Source organism: Prionailurus viverrinus, chromosome B4 (assembly GCF_022837055.1).
Source record: "Prionailurus viverrinus isolate Anna chromosome B4, UM_Priviv_1.0, whole genome shotgun sequence".
NCBI lineage: Eukaryota > Metazoa > Chordata > Mammalia > Carnivora > Felidae > Prionailurus > Prionailurus viverrinus.
In genome coordinates this window covers 138984130-139002725 of record NC_062567.1, presented here as the reverse complement: position 1 = coordinate 139002725, position 18596 = coordinate 138984130, and the positions used below count along the sequence as shown (strand labels likewise).

The following is an 18596-nucleotide window of genomic DNA, read 5'->3' as shown; positions in this document are numbered from 1 at the left end:
TGAGTGATCACCCAGCTCTGGGGAAGGTCAGGCTCCCCCCACGGACAGGCCTGCAGAGGGGATCCCAGGGGGCCGGGCCAGTCAGGTCTTTGTGGCACAGCAAGTGGGCCCGCTTGATCTCTGCCAAGCCTGACCGTGTGAGGCCAGCACCCGCCTGCCCTAGCGCCCACAGTTTGCTGGTCTGGCTGCCCCAGCTCGCTGCCTCCAAGGAGCCCCTGTTCAGATTCTCGGGGTCATCAGCCATGGACTGGAGGGCGTGTGGCTGCAAGGTGGACCCATGGGACTGCCCTCAGCCCCAGCTGAGTCCTGGGCCCAGTGTTGAAGGTGCCCTGTCCTGGGTCCCTGTAATATCATGAGCACCCCCAGACCACATCAAGGGTGCCTCTTCCGGGAAGTGTTCTCGGCTCTCCCTGCTCCCCTGAGTGTACCCAACAGGCCCCTGCCCCCCAAGCATCCGATGGAGGGGACAGCTTCCTGGGGGCTCATGCCTTTGTCTTTGCTGCGTCTGCGAGCCCCGATGGGGCAGGGCTCACCTGAGTCACCCCATGGCGCAGAGGGCGGGCATGTTAGAGGCCACGACCTGTCAACCACAAGTGATAAACGCTTGACTGTGGGTGCGGTAGAGCCCCCAAGGTGACCTGGAGGGCAGCGGGGCACCTCCCACGGCCTCCCGTGACCGTGGTGAGCGGAGGCGCCCTGACGCAGGAAGCTCAGAGCACAGGCCTCCTGCAGACGGACCACACGGGACTCGGGCGGTATCAGAATAATATTTATTGATATGCTCGGTGCTACCTTGTTAATACTGTCACGTTGTCACCGTGGCTGAGGTAATAGGGACAGACCCTCCGAGCGCCAGCCCTGGGTGCCCACGGGAAGCAGCGTGGGCCCTCGGGTGGGGGGCTGGTGGCCTGGGTGGGGGGACGTGGTTATTGCGTTGGACTCCTTCCCTTGCACGCTGGCGTCCACACCGTCTCAGCCCCGTGCCCAGTCACACACCCGTGCGTTCGCGCTGGCGCCCGCCCGCTCGTGCCCACTCACGCACACATCCACTTGCACGCTGGCGCCCTCGCCCTCTCGCTCACGCGCCCACGCACACGCCGTCCTGTGTCCTGATAATACGTACACTCGGTAGTTACAGTAATCATAGTAAAATAAAGTACGGGTATGTCGGGGTACGAGGAGAAAGTGCATATGTTGATCTGATGGAGGGTGGGCCCCGGCACCTCCCGCCCCGGGGCTCCTGGTCCCTGCAGCGGGGAAACCTGAGCATGGCCCCTCGGGCACGGCTAGGCCTGGTGGTGTGCTCACCCCCAGCCTCCTTCCAGGCTCAGGACCAGAGGCGTCCTGCCACAGCCTGGCCCCTCAGGGCCGGCATCCCGGACCCAAGACAAAATGGACTAAAAAAATACACTCTTCAATCTCACAGCTGAGCGCCTGCTGCGGGGGGAGGGGGAAGGCGGCTCCAGGCCTTGCCGGCTGGGGGCTCCGCTGGGGTCGAGGCCAGCCCCTGGCCCGGCCGGCACCCCGGCGGTGCTGCCTCGGGGGCCGGGTGGGCGAGGTGCCGGGCCCCGTGGCATGCGGACAGGAGGCCAGGAGGTGCGGGCGGTTGGGGGGCAAAGCAGAGGGGCCACACCCACTCGGGTCTGCGGTCAGCGGCACTGCCGGGCCATGCGCTGCTCTGTGGCGGCCGGGCAGCCTTGCCCCTCAGAACTCCACAGTGCTCACTACTGTCCTGGGCTCGTCAAAGGTGGCGATGAGCATCTGCTGGGGCGGGGGGATGGCGATGAGGCTGCCCACGTCCGGGGGTGCCCGGGGGCCCCCGTCCTCCTCTTCCCGGGCTTCGTACAGCGTGCTGATGTGCAGCAGCGGGTGCGTGGCGTTGCGGCTCAGGATAGCCAGGGGGTCGGGCTTGCCCAGGCTGGCTGGCGACAGAGGAGCTGTGGCGGGGGCTGCGGGGGGCGAGCAGACGTGAAACGGGCCCCCGGGAGGAAGCGTGGCGCGGGCTGGCTCTGCGGGGTACAGGATTTCCTTCTCGGGGAGCGGAGCGTCTGCCAACAGCCAGGAACACAGGCACGTCACACCCTCGGGCCACCCCTCTCTCCACCGGGGCAGACCCACCGCGGCAGGCAGGCTGGACGTGGGAGGGCGGGCTGTGGCTTAAGGCCCCCCCCCCCCCCCCCCCCCCCGTGTCCCGCGAGGGCTTGATTCTCTCTCTTTCAGCCTCCTTAGCCAGGCGGGGCCAGGCCGACCCCCTCTGCGCCACCACCTCCCACTCAGCCTGTTTGGGCTCAATCTCCCGCGGCCTCGGGAGCGGCAGTGCCCATTTCCAGACCCTTCTCTGGAGCGGGAGTGATCCTACTGTCCTATCCCCCTGGGGCTCTCCTATCTGCTTCACGGGGGCCGGCAGGGCCCGCCTGCAATGTCCCCTCAAGGTTGGAGGCTGCCCCCCCCTCCCCCTCCCCCCCAGCCGGCTCCTCAGCGCCTTTCACACAGTTCCGGGAGGACGGCGCGCAGGGGGGACCGCCTTCCCCGGGGCCCGGGGTGCCCGGCTGCCTACCTTTGGTGGGGGCTGCGGCCAAGCCGAGCGCGCACTCCTCCGCCTGGGACAGGAAACCCCCTTCCTGGCTCCGGGAGGCGGGCAGGGCGGCGGCGGGCACGGCCTCGGGCTTGGCCTTCTTGGTGCCCAGGATGTAGGGGTGCACGTCCAGGGAAAAGTGGCGCGCATGCTTCTTGTCGGGGGCGGGCCCCGCGTCGCCCCCGCCGCCCTTGTAGTGGTGCGCGGCGCGCGCCCCCGCGTCCAGCAGCGGCGCGATGAGCGTGTCGGTGGCCGTCTTGCGGCGCACGGGCTTGGGCTTCTCGGCCTTGCTGTTCTCCACGCGCATGATGGCCAGCGGCTCCTTGAAGGGCTGGGGCAGCGGGTTGCTGGTGGGGATCCACTTCATCTTCTTGCGCGGCCGCTTGACCACGGGCGGCTCGGCCGAGCCCTCGGGCTCGGCGGGGTTGGCGCTGGGGTCGACGGTCTGCACGCCCGCGTCGCGCACGGTGGGCGTGGCGTCGTGGTTGGACTGGGCCAGCGCGGCCAGCAGCTGCCGCACCACGTTGTCGTACATGAGGTCGCTCTCGTTGGTGATGAAGTCCAGCCGGTTGAGCGACTTGATGTGGTCGCGGTTCTCGTTGCAGAACATGGCCAGGATGTTGATGTCGCAGAACTGCGAGCGGCGCCACTGCCGGCGCGTCTTGATGCCCACCTTGTGCAGCTTGTCGAAGATGAAGTTGCTCTTGCGGAAGATGAAGAGGTGGATGAGGTTGACGAGGATGATGAGGTTCATGGCACACAGCAGCACGATGTCCACGCCCGCCACGATGCGCTGCAGCTGCACGGACGGCAGCTTGCAGCTGACGCGCACGGCGGCCGCCCCCGCCGCCGCGCCCCCTGCCGGCCCGTCCGGGGACGCGCCCAGCGCGCACGTGAACTCGTTCTGCTTCTGCGTGGCGTAGTAGGTGCACAGGTAGGAGATGGGCGCCACGCTGAGCAGCAGGATCAGCAGGTGCCGCGCCAGGTACAGCTTGGCCAGGAAGTTGCTGCGGCCGCGGCGCTCCAGGTACTTCTCGAACAGGTTCTGCTCCGGGCTCTTCTCCTTCTCGGCGTTCTCGATGATCTCGCGCCTCTCGCGCTCCGTGATGCCGGGCCCCTTGGACTGGATCTGCTTCTCGATCTTGGGGGCGCGGCCCTCGGCGGCGCGGTGGTAGCAGTTGTCGATCTCCTGCAGCAGGAAGTTGAGCTCCGAGGTGAGGCGGGTGGAGGCCAGGAACTCCCAGCCCAGCGCGGGGACGTACATGATGGCCGCGAAGGCCAGCAGCGAGTAGGGCAGCAGCTTGTGCTCAAACAGCGACGGCCACAGGCTGGCGTCCACGCCGGGCAGCGCGTCCCGCAGCTCCGTCCAGCAGTAGCCGCGAGCATACAGCGCCTGGTCGCGAGTGAAGTTGTGCGGCGTGTAGCAGTAAATGGGCTCCTCTGGGGGCAGACAGGAGACTCGGGCTGGGGCCTGCTGTTCCCCACACAGAAAGGCTCCGGGGCCCAGGAGATGCTCCATCCCTTACAACCAGCCCGGGGCACGGAGGTCTCACCCAGGTTTCCACCCCCCCCCCCCCCCCCCCAGCAATTGGCTGTGGCACAGGGTGGGGGGGGGGGGTACAGCCCTGCCAGCCCCAACCCCCACCCGCGACTGACCTGCACTTCAAACCTCAGGTCCCTCTCCATATCCAAAGAGTCTCTGTGTGCACCGGGGGAAACCCAATCCCAGAGGGCAGCAGGACAGGCCCCTCGGCCCAGGGCCCTTTTCCGGCGGCAGAGTTAGACCCCTGGCCCTGCACTGCCCGCGGCTTCATCTTTAAGAGGGCAGATGGCCGGGGCAGGTCCCACCTGGCCAGGGGCACTTACAGATGTGGGCCCTGCCTGCCCTGCAGGGGTGAGGGGTGCCCGTCCAAGACCCATTGTTCCGGAGAACGGCAGACCTGGGAATCCCAGACGCTAGGCGGGCAAGGGCAGGGACCTGGAACCTGACACGAAGCCTCACCAGCAGGACCGCAGTGTCTGCCACCAGGAACAGTGGATGCCGCCCGAACTGCGGGAAAAGTGGCCGTCCCTGGGCTTTGTTTTCCCTCCCCGGTGATGACGGGCACAAAAACCACAGCAAAAGAATGCGTCTGGTGCTGCAGGGGGCCCCCACCTGGCAGGCTCGGTGCCGTCTGCAGCACTGGCTCCCCAGGCTCACGGCCGCTGAAGGACCCGGCCACTCTGCTGTCGGGCCAGCTGGACCCCTCTCACCATGCAGAGCGGGTCAGCGGCCTTCCTCCAGTGCTGCCAAGATCCTACCCCCAGACCTGGCTCGTGGCCCCCACGTCCTCCCAGGGAGACTTGGCCCCTGACATGTGTGGCACCCCTCCCCCGAGACCATTCAGCGCCCCCACCCCCACCCCCCAGGACCTCAGGCTCACCAGTCCTGGGAGGGGCAAAGCGCTTGCCTTCTTTTCTTTTGGAAAAGGGCACACACTCTGGGGACACCTGCACGCCTCCAGGCTAGAGTGGCACACCCAGGTCACGTGGGGCCACTTCAAGAAAATGCAGTTGTCGGTTCCCCTGCGCGGACCCCGTATAACGTCTGAGGAACCCGGCTTCCCTTGAGGCTGTCTGCCCATCGGGCCCCTCTGTCCACTGCTGAGGGGTCGGTGCCGGTGTGTGTGTGTGTGGGGGGTGCTGCTCGCAGCAACCCCGGCCGGGAGCCATGGGGTCTTCCTGCTGCCCGCTGCCCCCCACCCTGGGGATGTGCCAGGTTCTAGGCCAGGAGGCCGGTGCCACCGCATCAGCGCCTCACCATGCTGGGTGGTGCCACAATGTTTACTGTCGTGTCCCCGATGGGCAAACCCTGCTCCAGGGGGACCCTCACGCAGCGAGGACCCAGGCACCGGGCATCCACCCTGGGCAGGGTCGGCGGGGGAGTGTTGGAGGCCCGTGCCCCCAGCCAGCTCCCAGCAGGCGGGTCATGGATCCTTCTGGCTGCCACAGGGCGCATGCTGGACCCTTGCCCCTGGGCTGACACCTTCACAGATGGATGCTGATATGGTGCTGGGGGGACGGGGTCCCCAAGTGTGCTCCTGTCCGGGGCGGCGGCTGGGCAGAGGGGCCTCCAGAGCCTCTGACCTCATGTCCCTCTTGCAGTCCTGCCCCAGCCCGTCCCCATGTCGTCGCAGGGTCTCTCCTGGAAGTTCACCCTGTGGACATGTGGTTCCTGCCTGCAGGGCGCTGTTTCCTGCGCCCCACTGTCCTTGGGCCTGGGGAGGGGGAGGGGATGTGGGTGCTTCTAAGCTCTGTGTGAAGCACCAGGAGATGGGTCACTTCAGACTATGACAAAGCCACTGTCCTGGCTCGAACCTTAGTCCAGGCGAGGGGAGCGACCGCTGGAGCAACGCATCTCAGCGACGCAAGAGAGAACACTTGATCAGCTGGTACCAGCCCTGCTTCGTTCCGTGATCTGGGACACACTATCCTGGGGCAGCCCTGGACCCCCAAGGCCAGGCGTGTTCCACGGGGCATGCCAGGTCACAGGGGGCCAGGCTCACAAGGCCTGCCTTGTCCATGCTCAGGGGCCCAGGTGGACGCATGCATGTCAGTGTGCAAATGTAGGTCAATGTGGAGGGGCAGGCCGGCACAGGAAGGCTCAGGGCGCCCCCCGGACCAGGGATGAAGGAAGGATGAACTTGGGAAACGCCAACAGCCCAAGCCTGGCTGGATGCAGAGGGGCGCTGAGGCTCCACACGGGGTGAGCTGGACTCACAGAACCTCAGAATGGAGGAGACAGGAGAGTCACCTGAGGATGACAGTCCTGAGCCTGCCCCACTGTGCACATCTGTAGGGGACAGAATCGTGTCCCCCGAAAAGATGTTCCAAGTCCCGACCTCTGGTACCTGTGAATCTGACCTTGTTTGGAAATGGGGTCTTTGCAGATGTGATCGAGATCAGATCACACTGGAGTAGGGTGGCCCCAACCCAATGACTGGAGTCCTCGTAAAAAAGAGGAATTTGGACCCAGACGCCCAGGGAGGAGGTGCCCTTGTGAAAATGGAAGCAGAGACTGGGTGAGGAAGCCGCAGAAACTGGAGAGACAGGAGGGACCCTCCCCGGAGCCTCTGGGAGCCAGGCCCCGCCCACACCTGGATTTTGCACCTGTGGTCCCCAGACTGTGACAGCTGTTCTGTTGTTTTGAATCACCAAGTTTGTGCATATTTGATCCAGTAGCGTTAGAAACGGAACATATCCACATGTGCCCTGAGTGACACTTGTGGGTCACACCTGTGTCTGAGCGCGTGGAGCTTCCCGTCCCCGAGGGAATGTCCTGTCCTGGGCGTGTCTGAGTGTCTGGGCACGTACTCCACTCAGGTCTGAAGTTCCCAGGTCATGAGGACCCCTAGAAAGCGAGCCCTTTGGGGCAGAACCAAGGCAGAGTGCAAGAAGGTCTGCCAATGTCACTCAGGGGACAGGGTCACATGTCCCTCCTGGAGGGGTGCACAGGAGCCCCCACCCCCTCTGCCTTGGGCCGGCACCTCTGGCCCTCGAGCGTGGCCAGTGGAATGCTGAGGGGCCCCCCTGGACCCATCACCAGCCAGATCTGGGTGGGGGGGCGCCACTCCCTGCCTCCAGCCAGCCAGCCAGCAGCCTCCGCCTGGCCGACCGGCTCCTTAGGGAGGGCCGGGGCACTGCCCACCACTCTCCTCCTCCTCACCGCCCCCCGGCTCCGTGCGTCCTCCCACTCCTCAACCCACCTCAACTAGGGTCCTCCTGGTGCCCCCCTGACAGCCACTTGCGGCCTCGACATCTCGGACTCCCCCTGTGCTGGTTCCCGTCTCTGCCCCTGTCGAGCCCCGTCTTCCACCTGCACGGGCCTCACCGGCTCCCCGCCTCCGGCTTGGCCAGGAGGGTCCACTGCCCGCCAGCAGGGTGCTCGGCCCAGCCTCCCGGACCTCCGCGGCGTCCCTTCGCGGGTTCGCGGCGCCCGGACCAAGGCCTCTGCCCGCCGCCGGCCGGAACCCGCCCGCTTCTCAGGGACCCTCGCGGCGAGCCCGACCCCCCGCACTCCGCCTGCCGCGCGGGCGCTCTGCCGGCCTTTGGCATCAGCTGTCCTTCTCTCCACTCCTCCTCCGCTCAGAGCCTGCCCACTCCCCCTCCCGGGCTCGCCTGCCAGACCCCGAGCCTCATTTACGCCTGAGACCACCGGGTCCCGGGCGGGTCCACCCGCTGCTGGCGGGGCGCGCACGGAGAGTGGGAACAATGCATCCGAGGCGGGGGGTGGGGGTCTCGCAGGCAGCCCCGGGCGCCTGGCGACACAGGGGCGACGATGCGGGGAGGAGGGGGGCGGCCTTCGGGGGCGCGCTGGGAGGCCCCCCCACCCCCACCCCCAGCCCCAGCCCCAGCCCGGGCCCGAGCGGGTGGCCGGCGGCGGGCCGCCGGGGCGGGGACTCGGGGCGCGCCCCCAGCCTCACCTGCGAAGTTCTTGGTGAAGACCAGGGTGACGAGCAGGATGGGGACCAGCACGGTGCCGATGGTGACCACGCGGTCGAAGGGCAGCTCCAGCTTGAGCTGCAGCAGCAGCGCGGCGAGCGCGCCCGCCTTGTCGTCCTGCGCGCCCGGCAGGATCAGCTCGCGCAGCTTCTCCCCGGCCAGCAGCGCGGTCGCCATGTCCGCCGACTGCTGCAGGAGGTGGTGCATGGGGGGCGGGGGCGCGGCCCGGGGGCGCGGGCGGGGCGGCGGGGCGGGGGGCGCGGGGCGGCGGGGCGGGGGGCGCGGCGGGGGCGGGCGCCGGGCCGGCGCGGCGGTGGGGGGCGCTCGGCCGCCCCCGCGGGCAGGGGTCCGGCCGCCCGCGCCCCCGCCGCCCCCGCCTCGGCTGCAGCCCCGGCCGGGCCTGGCGCGTCCCTCCGGCGGGGGCGGCGGCCGCTGTCCCTGGCTGGGGCCGGGGCCCCGCTCCCACCGCGGGGAGGGGGCTGTTTACCTGCGGCGACTCGCGGCGTGGCTCCGCCCCCCCCGCCCCCCGCCCCCCCTTCCCCCCGCCACGCAGCTGCGGCGCGGGCGATGACTTTGCAAAAAAGATTTAAATTAAATAAAATGAATTAACGCCGGCTCGCCCCTCCTCCTCTTGCTCGGGGTGGGGGGAGGGTGGGGGCCTCGCCCGGCTCGTGGCCGCGGGAGCCGCCCCGGCGAGGAGGGGGTGTCGTCGTCCCGCCTCCGGCCGCCTCCGCCAACTCCCTGCCCGGAGCCTGGACGCGCGCGCGGGGGCCTGGGCACCCCTCCCCGGTCTGGGGCCGCGGCCCGCGGACACTGCGGGGCGTCTTTCCCGCCCGCCCCGCATCACCTCCCGCGGCCCCGCTTCCTACCCTGCCCTGCACCTCCTCCCCGTCACCCGCCCCAGCCACTTGTCCCTTTGCCTCATTCGACAGAGACGCTGGGGGCCGGCCTGTGCCAGCTCCCGGGGGAGGCTCTGGGGTGCTGGCACCCCTTCCTGACCTTCGTCCCCGCCACCGACCCCCACCCACCCACTCGCCGGGCGTCCTCCCGAACAACTGCGCGCACACTTCGGGGTCTGCCCCGCTGCCTGCAAGACCCGCGGCGGTTCGTCAGTGTTTCCTTGGATTCTTTCATGGCCGGTCCCCTTCCCACTATTTTGGGACACACATGTGCTGCCTTTGTGAGATACTTCTGGTCGCAGCTTTAACTTGCTTCTGTAGTTCCTGTGTCCTGGGCACCAATGTTCACAGGTCCCGGACCACTGCGGTGAGCCAGTTAGCCCACAGCCCCGCGTGGGGGCTGACAGAGGGGGCGCCCGGCATCAAGCCTGCACTCTGTCCGCACTCTGCATGTCTCCACCTTTCTTGAGGGTCTCCGCACTTTTCTTTTTAAAAAAAATTATTTTTCAACGTTTTTATTTATTTTTGGGACAGAGAGAGACAGAGCATGAACGGGGGAGGGGCAGAGAGAGAGGGAGACACAGAATCGGAAACTGGCTCCAGGCTCGGAGCCATCAGCCCAGAGCCCGACGCGGGGCTCGAACTCACAGACCGCAAGATCGTGACCTGGCTGAAGTCGGTCGCTTAACCGACTGCGCCACCCAGGCGCCCCTCTCCGCACTTTTCAAGATTATGTTTCTGAATGATGGATGCCCACCCTTGGCTTCCAGCCCGTTTTACTTGTCTACTACTTACTGAGGGGGCTGCCTTCAATTTCCCATCCCTCCGGTAACACGGGCACCCACCCCCTGCAACCCAGACACCCACATACAACCCAACTCCCTTAAAGCCCAGCTGCCCCTGGATAACCCAGCCACACCCCCCAGACCCCTGATGCCCCCCCCATAACCCTCACATCCCCCAGATAATCCAGACCCCCCCCCCCCAGATAAGCCAGACCCCCTCAAAAATAACCTAGATGGTCCCTAGATATCCCAAACACTCCCCATCTAACCCAGGTGGCCCTGGGTAATGGTATGGACATCCCTACAGCCCTCTGGGACACCCCCCCTCCCCCCCTCCTCCCCCCTCCTCTTCCCCCTTCCCCCCCTCCTCCCCCCTCCCCCTGCCAGCGGTCCTGCTGGGCACTTACTAGGTTGCTTTCCAGAAAGGCTGGACCACACTCTTCCCCAGAAAAAAGAGGTTCTGTCCCCTAACATTCCCAGCTCTTGTCATTATCTGCTTTCTGGTATGTGCCATTCTAAGGGCTGGAATGTGGTTTCAGTGTTTTCAGTTTGCCTTTTTCTGGTTACCAGTGGGGTTATCGCCTGGTCAAGCCTTCTGCACATCGAGCGTCCCTGTCTGTGGTTCATTTGGAAGAGGTCTTGGACTTACATCAGCCTTTTGGTTAATCCATTGTAAGGCCTTCTTCAGGTCTGTCTGTTGGGTCTATCCATGGGATCTGGATAGGAATCCTCGATTTAGATGTAGTCAAGACCACTGTTTTATTCGTTTGTTTTATGGTTTGTAGTTTTTTTCTTTGTGAGATCTCAGAGGCATCCCAGTGTCCCTCTAGGAGCAGGACAGCTTACCCTCCACACTCATTCTTCCATGGCCTTCAAGCAGATATGTTGAAATGTGCTTCATTTCGGTGTTGCCGTGAATTGGTGAAGTAATCTCTGCTCTGGGGATTTCAGATGACTGTACCAGAAGATTGCAACCCAAGCAAATTCCATAGGTAGCATTACTCCTTTAGCAGTTACATTTTTAGCTGGAAGACCACGTGTGGAGGTAGAAATGCAGCTTAGTTTTTCTCCATAAAATGAGCTGGTTTTCCCCACACTGTTGACTAAGCAATATATCCTTTCTCAGACCACCAGGTGTCATCACCACATCTGGAATGGGTTTGTCCTTGTGATGGCTTTGTCACATACCAAATATATGGATCGGCAGGTACCCCTTTACCCCTTCTCAATGACGATTTAGGTACTCATGACCTTGCCTTTTCCACATATACGTCTCAGAAAGACTTTGTCAAGTTTCCAGAAAGGAAATCTAGCTGGAATACTGAGATTGCCTTGAACGTATACTAACTTGGGGACGACTGAAATGTGGACAATTGTTAAGTTTTCCTATCTATGAACATAGTATGTTTCTTCATGTATTTAGATCTTCTTTATATATTGTCATCAAAGTATAATCATTTCTCTGTAAATACTGTTGCATGGGTTTGTTAGGTCATGTCCTAGACGTCATTTTTGTTCCTCTGTACACGGCATCCCATTTTCTGCGATGTGTTTTGGCTGGTTAATCTGGTGCAGAGGAACGCTGCTGACCTCGGTGTGATCGCCGAGTTGGCCTGTGGGCATCAGCAGGTTGTGGAGTGCAGTCGTGGCGGTGACCCTGCATGCTGTGAGAAAGGCTAGGCTGCTGTCCTCCCACCCAGCGGGGGAGTGTCTGGACATCATGGGAGGGGCACCCAGGCAAGCTGAGGCCGCCCCCCACCGCCCCATGGCAGCAGCTGTCTTACTGTTGTCCTCGGTCCCCAGCCTGGATGGGGCTGGGGTGGGGGCCAGAGCAGAGTGTCCGGGGATGACACCCCGGGCCGGGCTCAAACCCTGCAGAGACTTGGAGCCCAGCCCTCCTTTGTTCTCCCCCCAGGAGAATATGCAGGAAGCACTGGGGAACAGGGGCTACTGCTGTCCTCGCCCCGGGCTGGCTCGGCCAGGCTGAACTGGAGGGATCGTGCTCCACAATCCTGTCTCCAGGGAGGACCACACTGGGGAACAGCTTGCCCGTCTTGTGGTGAGACATTAGCATGTGGCTTTTCACACACGGAGGGGTTCTGAGAGATCGAGTGACAGTACTGTGGCCAACGTTTAATCCACTCATCTCTGTAAAGGCAAAACCAGAAACCAGAAACCGAAGTAATGATGGACCCTTACTGCAGCTGTAAGCCGTGCTCTGCCACAAACACGGACAGCGTGTTAACCGATGCCTTCCCAGCGCAAGTTTACTTCTGCGTTTACTCACGAACACCTACAACACACGTGTGTCATTTTGATTAAGTACTTACGGTAACTAAAGAACAAGAATCCTGGTGAACTTCTTGTTACCAGGTTCAGTCTTACGGTTTCACGGATCAAAACTAGTGTTTCCCTCAGGGCACCTGGGTGGCTCAGTCAGAAGAGTGCACAGCTCTTGATCTCGGGGCTCAGAGTCGGAGCCCACATTGGGTGTAAAGATTACTAAGAAAAATTAACTTGAAAACAAATGGCTGGGGGGGCGCCTGGGTGGCTCTGTCGGTTGAGCATCTGACTTTGGCTCAGGTCATGATCTGACCGCACATGAGTTCAAGGCCCGGGCTGGGCTGTCAGGCGCAGAGCCTGCTTCGGACCCTCTGTCTCCTTCTCTCTGCTCCCTCCCCCGTCTCTCTCTCAAAAGTTAATAAGCATTAAAAAAAACCCCACAAATGGCTGCCTCAATACACATATTTGGTCTGGAGAAGAAGCAGAGAGTGAGCAAGAGGCCAAGTAGGAACCAACAAAACAGCACAGGGTCATTCTACCCCACACTGACCATGGGCTGGCTGGGAGCTCTGTTCCCTTCTGTCCCCTCATTCTGGGGACTAGCAGCCACCGTCCCAGGGGTACAGCTTCACACCTCTGTCATTTCTGCTCATTCTTCAGGAGCCAAAGCTCATGCCTGGGGCATCTGTGGGGTGTGGGCGGCTGGCACACACACTGCGTGCCCCGGAGAAGACGGTCTGTGATGCCCTCAACGTTCAACCCAGTACATTTTGCCATGGATATACTTGGGCGGGCAAAGTTCTACGGGAAGGGGGAATAAGGCAGAGCATCCAGCCACAAAGGGTCAACTTGCTGGGTCCTTTTTAAGTGGACCGGGGCACTTACAACGTGCTGGGAACCAGTAGTTGTAAACAAGAAGAAAAACGGTAGGCCACTTAAAGTAAGTGACAGTACACGGCTTCCAAATTTCCTTTCCAGGATCCCCAAGCACAGAACTTAAGCCCAGTGTACCTGCTTGCAGGAACCTCTTCGCTCAGTTTCCCCAGGAGTCCTCGCTGCTGTAGGTGGCCTGGCCTCCTGTAGGCGGGGACTCTGTCAAGGGCAGACCCCGTGCGCTTTATCCTGTGCTCAGCAGAGCCTCCGGCTTGGTCACCGGACCTGGCCTCCCACCCCGTCTCCTGCCTGCTCCAGGCCCAGCGAAGCTGCACTCAGTGCCCTCCTGCCCAGGTGCACCGAGTCCTCTGCAGAATGACCCCACCTGGTCTTCCACCACCCCCGATAACCCCTCTGGACCGTTGCTGAAGAGCATCCTGGCCTGGGACACCCGCCCTGCGCGATGCCAGCCCAGCTCCTGGCTGCCTGTAGGACCCTGATTGCTCTGGCGCCTGCCTCTCCACAGTACGAGCCCCGCACCTGTGGCCTCTTGCAAGCGTGGACATCCAGTCACTGCAGAGCGGGGCAGGGCTGAGCAGGTGCAGACCTTTGGTGGGGAGGGGGGGAGGGTCGGCAGGGGGTTGCAGCCCTGGGACGCAGTGTGGGTGGGAGCGAAGGGTCAGTTCTGGGCCCACAGTCTCGGGGGTGGGGATGCAACAGAGGAAAACTCGGCCCCTTGGCGAGGAGGGGCAAGGGTGAGGCCCAGTGGGTGTGATTTTGGTGGGGGCAAGGGGCACTGGCACTGGGACTCCAGCAGCTGTCCCACGAGGCCACTCAGAGTGCCTGGCTCTGGGGCAGCCAGTGCAGGAGGCCAAAAGTTTTTTTTTTTTTTTTTTTCCCGTTTATTTACATTTGACAGGGGGCAGGTAGGGGCAGAGGGAGACACAGAATCCAAAGCAGGCTCCAGGCTCTGAGCTGTCATCACAGAGCCCGACATGGGGCTCGAACCCACGGACCGCGAGATCATGACCTGAGCCAAAGTCGGCCGTTCAACCCACTGAGCCACCCAGGCACCCCCACAAGTGGATATTTCTTGAAGCAGCAACACCAGCATGTTCTCCTGTCGCGACAGCTTTGTTCCTAGGTGCAGCCCCTTTGCCACCAGCTGACCCACAGCACGCAAGTGTGAGGGGTCTGGGGTCAGGAGAGCCCCATCCTCGGGCAGGGCGCCAGCATGGGCTCTGGGCTGCACCACTGGGGCCCCTGTCCCCACCTGTAAAGCGGGAGGACGGGATCTCCAGGGCGGCAGCAGTGGGCTGAGGGACAGAGCCTTGATTAGTGCCCTGAGGTCCTGAGGTGACCTTGGGACCCCCAACGTGGGGAAGGTCTTATCTTCCTCCCCTCCCGCCCTGTCCCTGTCCGTTGCAGGACCAACAATTCTCATTTGCCCACCTGCAGCCTCTGAGGGGCCGGTGTCTCACGTGGGTCTGAGTTCAATGATTCCAGAGGAAGGGCGTGTCTCTGGCAAGGCTGGTTTGGGTGTGCGGCAGACGCAGCTCGGGCTCCCCATGGCCGGTTCCCTTTCCTTCCCGCTGCAGGGCTCCCTCTTCCTGCACAGCCTTGGGCTCTGGCTGGTGGGGGGGGAGGGGGCGAGAGGACATGGGGGGTGGGGGGACTCGAGCCGCCGCCCAGGCCCCAGCTGGGCCCGATGCTGTTGTTGCCACCAGAAGTCCTTGATCGTTTTACCCCTGACGGCACTTTGTACATGAGGCCGCTGCCCCGTGTTGCCTGAGAGCAGAGAATTCTCACTGACCCACGAAGGTTTCCAACCGCTTGCTTGGTGAGGCTCTGGCCGCTCCTGTGGAACAGTGGTCCCTGAGGCCCGGAGAAGGGCCCTGGGTCCCACGCGTTCACCGCTGCCCCTTTTGCCCCTGGGGTAGCGTGAGCAGTGCGGGACAGGGGCCTGTGCACCCATTTCCCATTTCTAGGACAACTCTGGGTGGCATCGTGGGGCCGCATGGGCCACAAGGAAGCCCCTTCCACAGGCCGCAGGGCGTCAGCGTGTGGGGCCGTCACAGGCAGGCACGCACAGAGGTCTGGACCCCAGGCTCCCCTCCCCAGGGCGGGGCCTCCGCACCGAGAGCGTCAGGGACAAGTCCCAGACGTCCCCGAGGCCTGGCCTCTGCTCCCGTCCTGTGAAGGAAGATGTGCTCCACGACCAGCGAACTCGGTCCCTCGCTCAGACCAGCTCTCAGTGTGTTTTATGCATGAGATCCCCGCCCTGCCCAAGAAGTGAGTGTGCAAGGCAGTTTCTGGTCAGGCTGCCTCCACTCCCAAACAGCTGTTTGCTCTTGGTTTATTCAGGAGCATCCAGGGTTCCAGAATCACCCCCAGCGACCAGCTCCCAGGGCACCTTCCCCAGATCCTGAAGCCAAAGTTGAGAAAAGACACACAGACCCTTCCGGAGTGCTCTGCCTGGGCAAAAGACCCTGGGAGTGAGCAGAGGACCCGCCCAAGGCCCAGACCCTCAGGAGACGGGTGTGAAGGTCTGGGAGGGAGCAGGAGCCCTCACGCAGCCAGAGGAGTATCCCCATCTGCCTCCAGGAGCAGACGCTGCAACGGGGCAGGCCCCTGAACCGTGGGAAGGGGGAGTTTGGAAGTAGGTGTCCCCGGGAGGGGTGGTGAGCACCCAAGAACCCCATGTTCTGGCGACAAGGCCTGGCCCTGGGACCTGCACTGCTGGCCTCTGGCCTGGGCAGGACAGCGGAGCAGCAACCCCACCCCCACCCCACCTGCCCCGGGCTGCTTGCTGCCCTGTCATGTCTGACTCTTCCTGGGAACAGCTGGCCTCATGTCTGGTGTGCGTGGGGTGGGCCCTGCCTGGGCCTCCACACACTCCCCGTGCAGGGCATCATCCTAGCTGCCTTCCTGGAGGAAGCAGTCATGTATTCTAAACACAAGCGGGGACTCGGAGCCTCAGTAAGGAGTGGTACAGCCACCGCAGGCCCCCGTGTCTACGCAGTGGCCTGTGTCTTCATGTGGGGAGTCCTCTTGGGCACGAGGGCTGGGGGTCATGGGCCTCAGTGTCTCAGGGTCTGCTTCTCATGGACGGTGAGGGTGTCTGTCTGGGCATCTCGGAACCCAGGGCTCATCCTGTCTCCTGTGCAGGCTGCTGTGCACCCCTCCCCCCCACCCCCCAACTTCACTGGGAGGCACGGCCAGAGACTTCATGCCTTCACTGGGCTCCTGGGGCTCCTGGTCCCCAAGCCTGGTGCTGTTCACACAGGCGCAGACCCCAATGTGTATGTAAATGCTGCCTGCCCTTCCTAGAAATGGGTCCCCGAGGATTTGCACAGATGGGCCACCTTCTTGGCCAGAGGGGACGGGTCCCACCGAGCTGTACCAGGGTTCTGGGTGAGGGGGATGCTGACCCCACTTCTGCATGGCCACCCATCCCCAGACAGAGCCCCCATAGAGGCCCCGGGCTCTACACGGCTGGCAGGTGAAGGGAACACTGGCTCAAGGACCCGGAGAATGTCTGTGAGCCTGCAGGGATCAGAGGCCACACGGAAGCACAATTGCTTCCCAGCACCCGGTGCATTTCGAGCCGGAAAGCCACACCAGGTGTCCCATGTGCACATTTATTTTGGTGATGGGTTGCAGTAACCGTCCAGTGGCAGGAATGGGCCGGTGTGGGAATAGCAGGTTCCATCGGACCCCGTGGCCCCTACGCTCGCGGCCAAGGCTAGGGTACAAGGCAGGCTGCAGGGGCCCCAGCACAGAGACGGGGACAGCAGCTCCCTGTGGTGTGGCGCCAGGCCCAGCAGCCCTGCCTTACCAACTGTGGCTGTGGATCCGGTCCTGGGGGCGCATGTCTAGCCACAGCTGCACGTGGGGAAAGGGGAGGGGGCCAGTGAGCTGGGATCCCCACTGCAGCTCAGGCTGGAGGGCTGGGGGCTGTGGCCTCCTGCAGGGACCCCAAGCGATCTGCATTATCCCAACACTGGACAGAAAGCAGGTGAATGAGGTGGGCTGGCAGGGAGGGGCAGGGCAAAAGCTGCAGGACAGACACAGAGCTCACTCTGGCAGTGACTGCAGTTCGGGAGGTAGATCGCACCCCGTGTAGACACCGTTCGTAATGCTGTATTCCAGCAATGCACCAAAACAGGGGTCCTGTTGAAACACCGAAGAGCCCGCCTCAAAACCCCAAGCCGTCCCAAGCGGCGCCTTCTACCCAGGCCCTTCCCTCCTCGGCAGACTCACTTTGACCAGCACGTGAGGGTTTCCCAGCACAATCAGCAAGGCTTTGGGTCTGGTGATTGCAACATTAAATCTTTTTGAGTTGGACAAGAAACCCAAAAAATATCTATCGTCTTCAAATCTGTCTTCATTTGACCGCACCTAAAAAACACGAAAATGAATAAAAATGGTATCATATCCATTTTTTTGGCATGGAAAGAAACTCGGTATTTAAAAGCATTTAAAACTATTAAACATCAGCAGAACCCCATTTTTAGTTAAAGAAGGAAAAAAACACCAGTGGTGTGGAGGGAGCCTCGTCGCCATCGTCTACACAGGAGACCCTCTATCTCTGGGTGTAGAGTTGTAGGCGATTCTGACTTCCATCGTCATGTCTGAATTTCCTAACTTATCTGCTGCTCACACGTTCTGTACAAACATGGAGTTTTGAGAGTCACAGCGGGTTCTCCTGGGGCGGCAGCATCGAGCCACCGTGGCCCGCGTGTGGGACCTTTACCAGCACGTTTACTGCTTCTCGCTGGATTTCGGTTATTTTTTTTTGTCTGCAGGTGTCGCGTCTTCTAAAGAGCTCCCTGCAGTTACGGCTTGAGAGGGCTCCGGAACATCTCCATCCTGCCAGTGGTCGCCTGTGCTACCGACCAGCCTCCGCCGCTTTCGACCGGAAGGACATGAACCTCAGGTGGTGTCACACACACCGTCACCCCCACTCAAAACAGGAATACCTACGGTGGAGATGATGATGACCAAATATTCTTGCCCTTGAAACTCCTCTACTGATCCAACCTTTATGTCCGTCAGATCAACATTTCGCAAAAGAATTTTGATTTTTTCCACCTTTGAAGCAGACAAAAAAAGGACAGAACTTTACAAATCTGACCGTTTCTTTACATATTTAAGCACAAGCCAGATATTAACCAACATGCACTGTTGCTTATCACTTCCAAATCGTATTTCATCTAAGTTGATTAGGACACAAATTCTGATTTCAGACACAGTGCACTGGGGAAAGGGAGAGGGGACAGAGTGTCTGTGACGTCTCCCTCTCCCCGCAGGTGCACATGCCTGCTGCTGGGCGGGCCTGGCCATCTCAGTGGGGACGGTGCTGGGACCCACAGCCGGGCAGGCTCCAGAGCGCCACACCCCAGGGGCCTGAGGGGCTGGACAGAGGCCCGGAAGCAGGCTCTGCACAACAGCAGCCGGAAGGCAGGGGCAGACGTCTTTGTGAAAGAGCCAGCTCCTGGGGGAACGGGAACGGCTGTCACAGAAGCAGGATGCCGGGTTCTGGATTGTGTGTCTAGAGACCAAGGTCTCCCATGGGTGCTGGTGAAGTAAAAACCCGTTTGCAACCTTGGAGAAAAGTGCGCAGAAGACGAAAGCTCAGTGCTAGGGGCAAGCTTGACTGTCCCCCAGGAGGACGCGGATGGTGGCCCACTGCCCGCT

General features: G+C 62.3%; 2 protein-coding genes across 3 annotated transcripts in view; both read right to left on the bottom strand.

Moving 5' to 3' along the window:
* Window positions 1-801: 801 nt before the first annotated feature.
* Window positions 802-8263, bottom strand: PANX2 (pannexin 2). Its single transcript, XM_047868596.1, has 3 exons — window positions 8038-8263; window positions 2558-4015; window positions 802-2048 (listed from the first exon to the last, which is right to left on the bottom strand). The coding sequence occupies exons 1-3, from the start codon at window positions 8261-8263 to the stop codon at window positions 1705-1707; spliced, it is 2028 nt and encodes a 675-aa protein (XP_047724552.1). The 3' UTR covers window positions 802-1704.
* An 8267-nt stretch (window positions 8264-16530) lies between these two features.
* The window catches only part of MOV10L1 (Mov10 like RISC complex RNA helicase 1), a 72450-nt gene continuing 70384 nt past the window's right edge, over window positions 16531-18596 (bottom strand). For both annotated transcript variants that reach the window (XM_047868320.1, XM_047868321.1), the window contains exons 24-27: window positions 17883-17990; window positions 17160-17297; window positions 16978-17069; window positions 16531-16781 (exon numbers count right to left, since the gene is read on the bottom strand). In XM_047868320.1, the coding sequence (XP_047724276.1) occupies window positions 16772-16781; window positions 16978-17069; window positions 17160-17297; window positions 17883-17990 (348 nt within the window). In that variant the 3' untranslated portion in view covers window positions 16531-16771. The remainder of the gene's footprint in view (window positions 16782-16977; window positions 17070-17159; window positions 17298-17882; window positions 17991-18596) is intronic.